The 10,579-nt window shown below is 47.9% G+C and overlaps 1 protein-coding gene across 1 annotated transcript in view; it reads left to right on the top strand.

The window, feature by feature from the left end:
• LOC309716593 (pleckstrin homology domain-containing family O member 1-like) overlaps nucleotides 1-8,062 on the top strand; it is a 17,354-nt gene extending 9,292 nt beyond the window's left edge. The window contains exons 3-6 of the mRNA XM_082550481.1: nucleotides 924-1,064; nucleotides 4,081-4,185; nucleotides 5,213-5,311; nucleotides 5,828-8,062. Coding sequence (XP_082406607.1) covers nucleotides 924-1,064; nucleotides 4,081-4,185; nucleotides 5,213-5,311; nucleotides 5,828-6,481 — 999 coding nt within the window. The 3' untranslated portion in view covers nucleotides 6,482-8,062. The remainder of the gene's footprint in view (nucleotides 1-923; nucleotides 1,065-4,080; nucleotides 4,186-5,212; nucleotides 5,312-5,827) is intronic.
• Nucleotides 8,063-10,579: the final 2,517 nt, after the last annotated feature.

Below are 10,579 nucleotides of genomic sequence, written 5' to 3'. Positions count from 1 at the left end.
GGAGTCCTGCCTCCCAGGAAGTCTCACTTTAATGCTGGTTAATAATGGATGCTGTTTCCATGGAGATTGATGAGCTGATGTGACAAGAGAAACCTTCACTTAGCACATGCTAACACGCTGAGAGCTGGTGTGTGTGTGCACGTGTGTGTAAACCTAAACCCAGAGTGGATGTAAGCACAGAGCAGATCAGCTGATAGCGGAGGGTCAGTGCTGCTCACATCCAAACACCTGCTGCAAAACACGAGGCAACAACCAATCAGCTTTCATGCTTCAGAGCACCTCACAGTGGCGTTAGCATCAACATCTGTCCCTCAGACTGAAAGATGAGCTCCAGATGTTCAGCTGATGTCAGACTACAAATCCCATCAGGCTCAGTGAGTGTGAGGCTTTCACCGAGTACCATTAAGGGGATCCACCTGGATGTGGGTGTGGCCGAACAGCCTCTTACTGGAGAATAAAGACATGTTGTTTTGGTCATGTGAGCGATGACGTCCACCAATCGCAGAAGTAATTATAATGACGGATAAGGTCACCTCAGGTGACACAGACAACATCAGGAATCCTGCAGTTTCATTAAAAGGTTAAAGGTCAAAGCGCGTCCGTTGAGAGTTTAGTAGTAATAATGACAGTAGTGACCGTTGTCAGGAGTTTGTACACATAACAAATAAAAGAATAATGAGGTGATGCTGATTGATCAGGAGGATGAAGGTTCGTACTCATGCACAGACTAACACTGTTAGCAGGTGAGGTCAGGACACCTGACTCACCTGTCCAATGACCTTCGTTACCTGCTGTCACGACCTGTGCCTTAGCTGTTCCTTAGGCAACAGCCTCAACCAATCAGCAACCGTGAAAGAGGATTCCAGATGTCTGTCTGTATTACCTGCCTATGTTACTTACCTGTAATACCTGTGTGTCTGTAGGTGAAGGAGCTGGGTCGAGCTGACGAGGTGTTGGACCTGTCAGACTACGAGCGCTGCGAGGAACTCAGGAAGAACAAGAGCCGCAGCAAGAAGAACCACAGCAAGTTCAGACTGCAGCGCTGCAGCTCGCCAGGAAACACGGTACACCTGACACACCTGCACACACCTGACACACCGTGCTGTTGCCAGCTCACTGTCAGGTGGACCTCACCTGTCTGCTCTCAGCCTGCTGTCCCAAACGACCAAAAGCCACCACACCTGATCCCTCGTCATTATCATCCGCCCTTTTTCCTCCTCCAGCTCATCCGAGGGAAACCGAGGCGTTCCCAGGCCAGCTGAGAGATGTCACGTCTCCAGCATCCTGGCTCTGCCCCGGGGCTTCCATCTGTATTATGATGATCATCATCATCATTATTCACAAACAGCCAATGGGATGAGGAGGAGTCTTTGTAAAACTGGGAATTAGGTCACAGAAACATATTTACAGAACATCAAGGCTCCTTTTTCCTGGTGATAAGTGTCAGTAAGCTCCTCCCACATGTTGGTGGTGTCACGAGAATCCCGCCTGACGGCGGCCTGAGATTCATCTGTATTTGAGTCGGCTGTCATGTCCACGTCCACAGACACTTCCCATGGTGTTTGGAGTGACCGCCATAAAAAGTTGCAGCAGGCGAGTGTGAAACTGATGAAAGCTGCGTCCATGTTGGTCGTGCTGGTCCCATCAGAGTCCAGAAGGAGCGCCAGCAGGGGAGGACTCGCTGTGATTAACACCATCCACGCCTCACTTGTCCCATAAAGAGCAGCAGCAGCGGTGCTCAGCAGAGGCAGAGCTCTGATTCATCAAACCTCCTGTAACCTAAGGTCATTGATTATTCATGTTCCCAGGCGGCTCGTGTGTCGCACGGTCTGCACATGTGCAGAAGCTCAGAGTGAATCTGAATAAAACCTCCGTCTGAACTGTGCAGGAAAGCAGGTGGAGCTGTTATTGACCCGACTCAGCAGCGGCTGTCAGTGAGCACAGGTGGAGCTCCAGCTCCAAGAGGCTTTCCTCGACAGCAGCACACACACACACACACACACACACACACACCAGATGTTCGCAGATACCCAGAATGCTCTTGGGGAAAGGGGGAGGGGCGGATCAAGTGTCCTGCAGACTGGGTGGCAGATTCTATTACACACACATACTTGTCTTTGGGTACTTGTGAGGACCATCACTGACGTGTGTTACCTGAACGGGACCTGGTCTTGAACCCTGAAACCCCTCCAGAGTTGAAATATGCCATGAAATGCCAGAATCTGTGCTGCAGGTTTCCTGGTGATGTCATATACAGGACAAATTCTCGGAGGGGTGGAGACCTGATATCAAGGTCCGCCTCCTGCACCGCCAAAGTCTCTGTGTGGTCAAGCCACGGCCTCTTATTCCTCTTATGGAGGGTTATTTTATTTATACAGTTTATTACTAACTAACCTTTTTCTTAAACTTCACACAGGTATTTTATTTTTAGGCATTTTAAGTTTACTTTTCTATTGATACAATTATAGGAAATGTCTTTTTCTTTTTCATTTATATGGATTTTTCCATCTATATGTATGTATTTTATGTATTTTTTGTTAAGATATGCGGGCGATCTTTATCTTCAAGCTCGGGTCCTCTACCTGGGAGCTTGAGGGCCCTGCGCTCTTCTCTGAGGTCTTACAATAAAGTTTAAACTCCAGGCGTGCTTGAAAAAAAAATGTTTTATGAGCTTTAGCAGAGTTAAGCGTTAGCAGGAAATTAGCTAACTGGTTTCCAACTAAAGAGGGTGTTTCATGTTCTGAGTGAAGGATCTCTAAATATACCGCTCTGCCATGACTGTGGGTGTTATCAAAATTAATTTCAGAGATGTTTGGAGGGTCGTGAAGTTGGCCTAGATGACATATGATGATGTGCTAGCTGGTGGCTAGTTACAGAGCTATAATTAGGCTAAAACAAACACATTAGCACAGGAAGATGGAGGATGAGGATCAAACTGTTCTCAGTATGAAACCAGTGCTGTCGTATTCCAGAAAGAAGAAGCCAAAGACAGAGTAGACATCAGTCCACAGAACATCTGAGATGATTCATTAGTCGTGAATCGGTTACCTGCTCACGGTGAAAAAGTCCTGATCTTGACCTTTATGTCCACTCTGAGAAGGGTTCTTTTCTGAAGAATAAATATGTTTTGTGACTGTTTCCCTTTTTTCCTTTACTTTATGCAACCTAGAAAAACCCTGCTCGAAGCAAGTTTATGTTCAGAAGTAAATAAATAAATGGTAAATGGCCTGTATTTATATAGCGCTTTACTAGTCCCCAAGGACCCCAAAGCGCTTTACATATCCAGTCATCCACCCATTCACACACACAGTCACACACTGGTGATGGCAGCTACATTGTAGCCACAGCCACCCTGGGGCGCACTGACAGAGGCGAGGCTGCCGGACACTGGCGCCACAGAAGTCACACAGTGCATGTCAAGACTTTTATTGTGAAAGGAAGAAGCAGGAATATTGCACCTTATGTCCGTGTGCAGAAACAAAGAGCTTCGGTGTGCAGTTTGGGTAATGACAAGATAAACAAAAAGGTTTTTTTGACAGAACGGTCGAAACGATAGCTCCATTTTAATTATTTTACTGCTTTCTAGTGCAGTAGAATCCCTTTCTGTGGTTACTGGTGACATCGCAGCACCGCTTCACATGATGTCCTCCATGTTGGTTTGAAGTGTGACAGTGAGGACCCTACAGGTCTTTGCACTAATAGTGGTCCCCACATTGACAGACAAACATGTATACACACACACACACACTCAGCAAGTGTCACCCACCGAGGCTTCGTAATCCAGCTGAAGGGGGACAGGGGCGGGGTCCTTATGTGTGATGTCAGCAGTTCTATCCAATCAGTGTTCACAGTAAAGCAGCTTCTGTTATAACGTACAGACGTCTGTGTGAGACCTGCTCTGAATAATAAACACAGATACTTTCAGCTCGAGGTAAAATCATTTCTGCGTCTGTGGCGTCTCCATTAAAAGCTCTAAATGCCTGAAAAACTGAACCAAATATTGAAACATTAAAAATACAAACCGGCGTGTCTGATGGCGTGAGCGTGGACTAACTCTGTTGTGTCTCTGCTCTGTTGCAGGTTCCCAACCTCGTCTTCCTCGCTGTCAGCCCAGAGGAGAAAGAATCCTGGATCAGCGTCCTGAATGCCGCCATCACCAGAGCCAAGAACAGCGTTCTGGACGAGGTGTGATCTTTGATTATGTAAACAGGGAGCCCCGCTGTGTTTAGTCAGTAAGATTGGGCCCGCCTTTGTTCGTCAGCAGCCTGAAAGCCGCAGACTTGTTAGTAGTTTGTCACCTGGACAGATTGTGTAGTTTTTCCAGGTTTAAAGATGGAAGCTGTTCGGATCAGGTGAGGACGTCTGGGACAGTCGACGACCTTTCACCCTTGAGCTGTAAATGAAACTGAATCGAGGTTTTCGTTTCCGAGTGTGTCTGACGTGCAGAACTGTCCGTGGCCATCGTACGTCGAACACGTCAGTGACGCTAAAATCAGACTCTCAGGCAGCTTCTGAATGTGTTTCTGTGGTTTGATTCTTTTATAAAGGAAGTAGACATGATGAAAGCAGAAGTTACTGAACCTGAACATGCGTGTTTCATGTGACTGGGCTGCTTCCCCCACTCACTTCCTGTTACACGGCTGAGCGGCGTCTGATTTTAATGCAGGTCTGACTCTCGATGTTGGCGTTTCCTGCGACTTTTCTGTTTTGATGTGTTTATTCTGTAGCAGCGCATGTGCCAGAGCAGCTGTCTGCCTTTTCCACCGCTCGATACTCACGTCGATACCCCGATCAATAGTCTTTCACAGCGTGTTCCAGGCTAGTGGCACATGCATGTCCTATTGATGATGTGCTGTGTTACATCCAAACTCTTGAGATCATGATGTGCGGTGGCCACGCCTTAGACTGGGTGTCAAAGTGGTAAAAAAAAAGTGAGGAATCCATCCAATCACCAGGTAGAAACACGCCTCATAAACAGTCAACAGGAAGTACGGCCAGCGTCAGCAGGACGTCCAATCCTGAGCTCGTGCTGGCTAATGCTAAGTTACCTACATGGAAGCGTTCGCGGCTCCGTCTGTGAGAGCACCATGATGATGATGATGACTGCAGGTCGTGTAACTGCTTAAGGTGTCTTTATGTGATTGTGTCAGGTTTGTCCTGGAGGAGCTCCCACAGTGATTGGTGGCCACGTGCCTTCTTCGTTTGTTTTTAGGTGATGGTCGAAGACTCGCAGCTGTCTCATCTGACTCGAGATCGAGTGAAGATCCCTCACAACCGCCGACTGCCAACCAGAGGCCACCTGCTGGCTGTGGTCAGTATCCTCCTCTTCCTCTGGGACTTTATTCTTCATCAAACCTCGAACTTCTGATGTGAATGATGAGGCAGGTTACAGGTTAGCAGCGGGCGCATCCTGTTGGGACACTTTTTACAGTGTGCTGTTTGCCTTATTTTGGAGGTGTTGGTGGGATTTTCAGTGTTATTCAGATTTTGGGGCAGCTTTGAGCCGTTTTGAATGGTTGGTAAGTTTTTCCACAGTTTTTTGTGTTTTTTCAGCAGATTGTTTTCTGGATATTTCGAACAGTTTATCGATGCCGTTCACAGTTGTTCTTTGTTTTAATAGAAGCATTGAACAGTTGTTATTTTGGGGTTTTCTTTGGCACGAATCATTTTTCCTCTGCTTTGCACCGAAACATTTGTTCTGACCTGTCAGGTATGTGCAGACTGACTGTGGGACTCTTCGTTCTGGTGGTCAGAGCGGCCTGAAAAAGCTTTTTTCCGTCAGACTCTTTGTGTCTTTGTTGATTTTCCTCCTCTCTCTGTCTGTCAGGCCTCCACCTCCTCCTCGGATGGGATGCTGACTCTGGACTTGATCCAGGAAGAGGATGCTGCAAACACTCAAGGAACCGGCTTGGAAAATTCTGCATCCCACCTCAGTCCGGACTGTGCCAGGTCCAAAACAGATGGCGCGCTCTCAGCTCGGACTGCCGAGGCTGCTGGGAAATCTCACAGCCTTCCCCGTGAGGTGACGGTGGTCTCAGAGCAGACCCCCCAGCCAGAAAAACGCCTCACGACGGCAGAGAAAAACCGCTGCGCCTCCATGGATGAGATCCTGAGCCACTCTGAGACTAGAGCCGATAAGAGTAAAACGGCGGCAGCGAGTCGTTCGTCTGCCTCCGCACCGACCGCTGCGATGGCGCCCGTCAGTCAGCTGCAGGAGCTCATCAGCCAGAAGTTGGAGAAGACGGAAAGGCTGCTGAAGGAAGTGCGGGGCGACACCGAGGGTGAGCGGGGAATGGTGAGGTGGGGGAAGGAGTCGACCGAGGCAGAAAGACTCCTGAAGGAGGCGAAGGCGGCCTGGAGTCAGGCGCAGGAGGTGCTGGAGGAGGTGAAGGAGCTCAGGGAGTTGTACCAACAACTGGACTCCACCTCCCCTATCACCTCTTCTAAAAGTTCCAGACTAAACCGCAAGAGCCTGATGTGAGCCGGCCGGTACGACTCAGCCCGGCCCGGGTGAACGGCTGTGTCCGATGGACTTCCGATGAAGATGGACGAATCACTTTAAAACTCTTTAAATTCAGGTTTTAGCTGCTTCCAGGACTTGATACCTGAGGCATAGATCCCTCAGAGACTAACCTACAGGTCCCCTCAAACCTCCAAACCTAACAGGAATTGTTCCTCAGAAGGTTCCTGATTCTGGTTGGTCGGCTCGTCGCTGCCTTTGATTAACCCGAGTAGTTTTTCAGTTTAGGTTCCTTTAAAGGAAACTTACCTGACGTCAGTGTCAGAGAGACCGGAAATGTGCCAAGACAAGAGTTTGGAGACGTGGAAACTGTGGACCCCGATCTCATTCTGGTCCACGGCCTTACCTGTGGATCCTTTATGCTCTGCTTCCTGGGACAAACCTTCAGTTTGAGGCTTAAAAACTGAAGAGGAATCAGTCGACGGTACGAATGCAGGGTGTTTACTGTGGAGGTCAGAGTTGGAGGACGACTCTGAAAGTGACGGTACGAACTGGTCTTCCTGCTGATGGTTGGTTTCCCCCACAGACGCCGCTCAGTACCAGCTTTTTCTGGAGCTCTGGACTTCCATCAGAACCAGTTAATGCGACTGGTTTTGTTCTTTGCTGACTGCAGAGGAAGTCGTTCTGCAGAGGAAAAAGCAGTTTGTGCAGTTGTTATTAAGGAATTTAAAGTCGGTACATCAGATGTTTGGTTCATCAGAACAAACAGCTTACTTTCACACGTTGTTAGAAAAGTTCACACAAGAACAACCAGAACCAGTCATGGTCTCAGCCGCCGTCACAGAAGCCGGCGAGGATGAACCGATCTACGCTGCGACCGGCTTTTGCTTCCCGAGTCGTCCTCCTCGGACTCTTCTTCTTCTCTGAATGTGGCCGCCTTCAATCTTAGCTGGAAACTCAGGTGTAAAAGTTCATCAGGAACTGGACCAACTGTCCAATCAGAGCTCCTGAGGTCTGCACTATGAAGCAGGTTCAACACTCCAGGGTATCTTTAACAGCCATAGCATGACCTCCAATCATGCGTGTCCATGGAAACAACCCGTCACACTCACAGAGAGCTTCTTCGCGGTGCACACCTATGAGCGTGCTCAGACGGTTTACCAGAAACTGTTTTTATTTGGAGTTTTTCGATTCCGCAATAACAATTAGCGAGTTTCCTCGGAGCATAAGTTTATTTTTTTATCAGATTGTATCGAGCTGGAAGATGATCAAGGTTCAGTGGGAGCAATAAATAACAAACAGGTAGCTTCATTTTTGTGTCTCACATTCAGCACATCCGTCAGAGGTGGGTGTGAGAACCGGCTGATTGTGATTGATTTTATTGATCTGTATTTGTCCTTGCACGTGCTGTATTTGTTCCTGTTTCCTCTGATCTTCCTGTGTTTTTTTGATCATTTTATACTCGCACTTCTCCTCGCCAGCTGCTGTAGCCTTAAACCCAGAGGGGATGATGGGAGATGTAGTCCTGAAGGGATGTGAAGCAGGTGGTGATGCTGTGAGTCCTGATCAGTTCATGTGCTAAAATAAAACCTGCAAACTCAACCTGGATCTGTGCCGTCTGTTTGATCTGCTAATGAGGAGTGAGTGTGTGTGTGTTCCTGTTTTGAGTCAATGTGGGGCCACACAAATTGGTTCGTAATAACTAAACTTGAAGTTTGACCACACCGGGGGGCTCGGGTTAAGTTTATTCTGTGGAACGTTGGATTCAGATTAGATTTAAGGTTTAGATGAATTACATTGTCAGTTTACTTCCACAGACATATTTAATCAGGAACATCCAATCAAAATTCTCAAATTTCACTCACAAAAGGCTCTGACAGCACAAACACGGTCCAGAGGTCCAGTTCAGGTGATGCTAGCAGATGGTTAGCAGCTACAGATACCTGTGGGTCAAAGACGACACGCCCCTATTACGTTAAACACGTTTATTTCTGCTGTAACGTTTTAACATGGAGTCTCTGAGACAAACTCACTGCTGCCTCTGCTGGACGTCAGAGGATCTGCAGGAAACAAATGTGAGTTAATGTAAAGTCCTCAGAAGTGATGAAAACTGAACTTGAAGCGTGTGAGCTCTTGTTGCTAAGAGACCTGCTGTTGCCAACTGACTCTCAGCTGAGATGAGAAACACCTTCAGGTCACACCTGCAGACTCACCTGTCTGTACTAATAAATGCTCAGCGTGCCGGTTTTCAGGGCGCACTCCTGCACCTCAGCTAAAAAACGCCTCCCAGGTGCTCGGATCAGCTCAGACTAAAGGCAGGAAGCATCATCGTGACTTCTGCTGGTTAAAGGTTGCTCCTGCGGAGGAGCCGGCTGGTGTGTGTGCAGAGGCTGAGCTGAGATGCAGGTGTGATACCTGCAGGGGGTTCGGTTACAGTGAGATTCAGCAGACAGCGTGCACCACATTTATTATTCTAAACCTCTAAGGACGAGAGCGGGACACTGACGGCGTCGTGACCAGCCTGTGAAAACTTTAGAGTCATGAAAAGGAGAACAAAGCTGAGGAAGAGCAGGCCCACTCATCAGTGACGTCTGAGAGCTTCAAAGTCCCTCGCTGGTCACCGCCCTGCGGTGGACACGCCTACCCTCTGGCTACGCCCCTGCTGCAGTGTAAAGCAGGTGTTTTCCAGCATCAGCAGGTGTGCAGGTCGCTCTCAGACGTCTCATTCAAACTGGATGCAAACTGCAGATCATTTGCTTATCAGGTGGAGCCTGATGATTGAAACAAATCAAAGACATTTACATACACACACACACACCTGCAGCACACAGGTGAGGCACACACAGGTTAGTCGCCTCCCTGTGGGAACATCACCAAGTGCCATAAACAAAGTCAGTAAATGTCAGGTGAACATCAGATTGATGGATCGGCTCAGATTTACTGATCAGAGTGTGTGTGTGTGTGTGTGTGTGTGTGTGTGTGTGTTCAGTTAAACGGCGTTACCTCATCAGTGTCAGCTGACTGCAGGTTTCATCATAAACACTTCTGCTTCATGACTGACCAACGATGGGCTGCGAGGTCAGTTTCATGATCACAGACAGAGAGCTGGGGAACACCTGCGATCACAGAGCCCGCGGCCCACTGAGGCCGTGCTTCTGTACGGTGACCTCTGACCTCTGAGACGGATTATAATGGTAAAAGATCGAAGAGCAGGTTTAAAATGAGGAACATGGTCAATGATTTGGTACCTGAAGCTTATCAAATCAGTTTTATGACTTTATGAGTCTCACGATGAACTTTGACCGCCTGATCGTCACCATGACGCTGTAAGACGCCCGAACGCTCGTCTGTGAAAAACAGACTGCTTCAGATTCTGTTTAATTTCCTCCTTTCTATAAAAAGTGAAGTAAAACATTTTTATCACAGAAATCAGAGCTGCGTGTGCTTGGCTCCGCCCCTCGTTGTGATGTACATCCATATAAGGAAAAAATAAATCTTCAGAGGACCGAGTGCTCATGACAGGAGTATATCGAGTCAAGACACACACACGCACAGCAGGAAGCGTGACTGCAATGATGTGAAATCATTTGATGAGCTGTCAGCAGAAAGAACCAATCATCGGTCAGCAAGTGATTCATGTGCTTATTACAAAATATTCAAAATAAAACATCTGAAAAATGGGCGTGGCTCACCAGGGAACTTATTTTAACTTAGACAAATATCTGGCCTGTTCTCAGGTGACACATTATGACCCTCACAAAGGGACAACTCTGCCCTCTGCAGGCAGAGAGCTGCAACTACAGCTGGAAACCAACAGGTTGGAAACCTGCAGCAGATTTCCACAAAAAGGATTCATCACTGGATACTGATCATGGCGGCACAGGAACACACTCCAGGAGCTGGGCGCTGCCACAGCAGCCAAACCCGAGACATTCCTGTTGGACAAACTGGACACGCACGCCGCAGTGATAGATGTAGCTACACCGAGAGACAGCAACATCAGGAAGAAGAACACGAGGAGCCTTTCCATTTCTGATTGTTCTTTATTCTAAAGTGAAAAATAAAATTGTTTTCATAATTTAGGGCGTGAAGAGATGTGACGAGAAAGGAGAAGGCGTG

Source organism: Aulonocara stuartgranti, assembly GCF_965226115.1.
Source record: "Aulonocara stuartgranti genome assembly, chromosome: 11".
NCBI classification, from domain to species: domain Eukaryota; kingdom Metazoa; phylum Chordata; class Actinopteri; order Cichliformes; family Cichlidae; genus Aulonocara; species Aulonocara stuartgranti.
The sequence above is the reverse complement of the archived record's forward strand: the minus strand, read 5'-3'. Positions and strand labels throughout refer to the sequence as shown.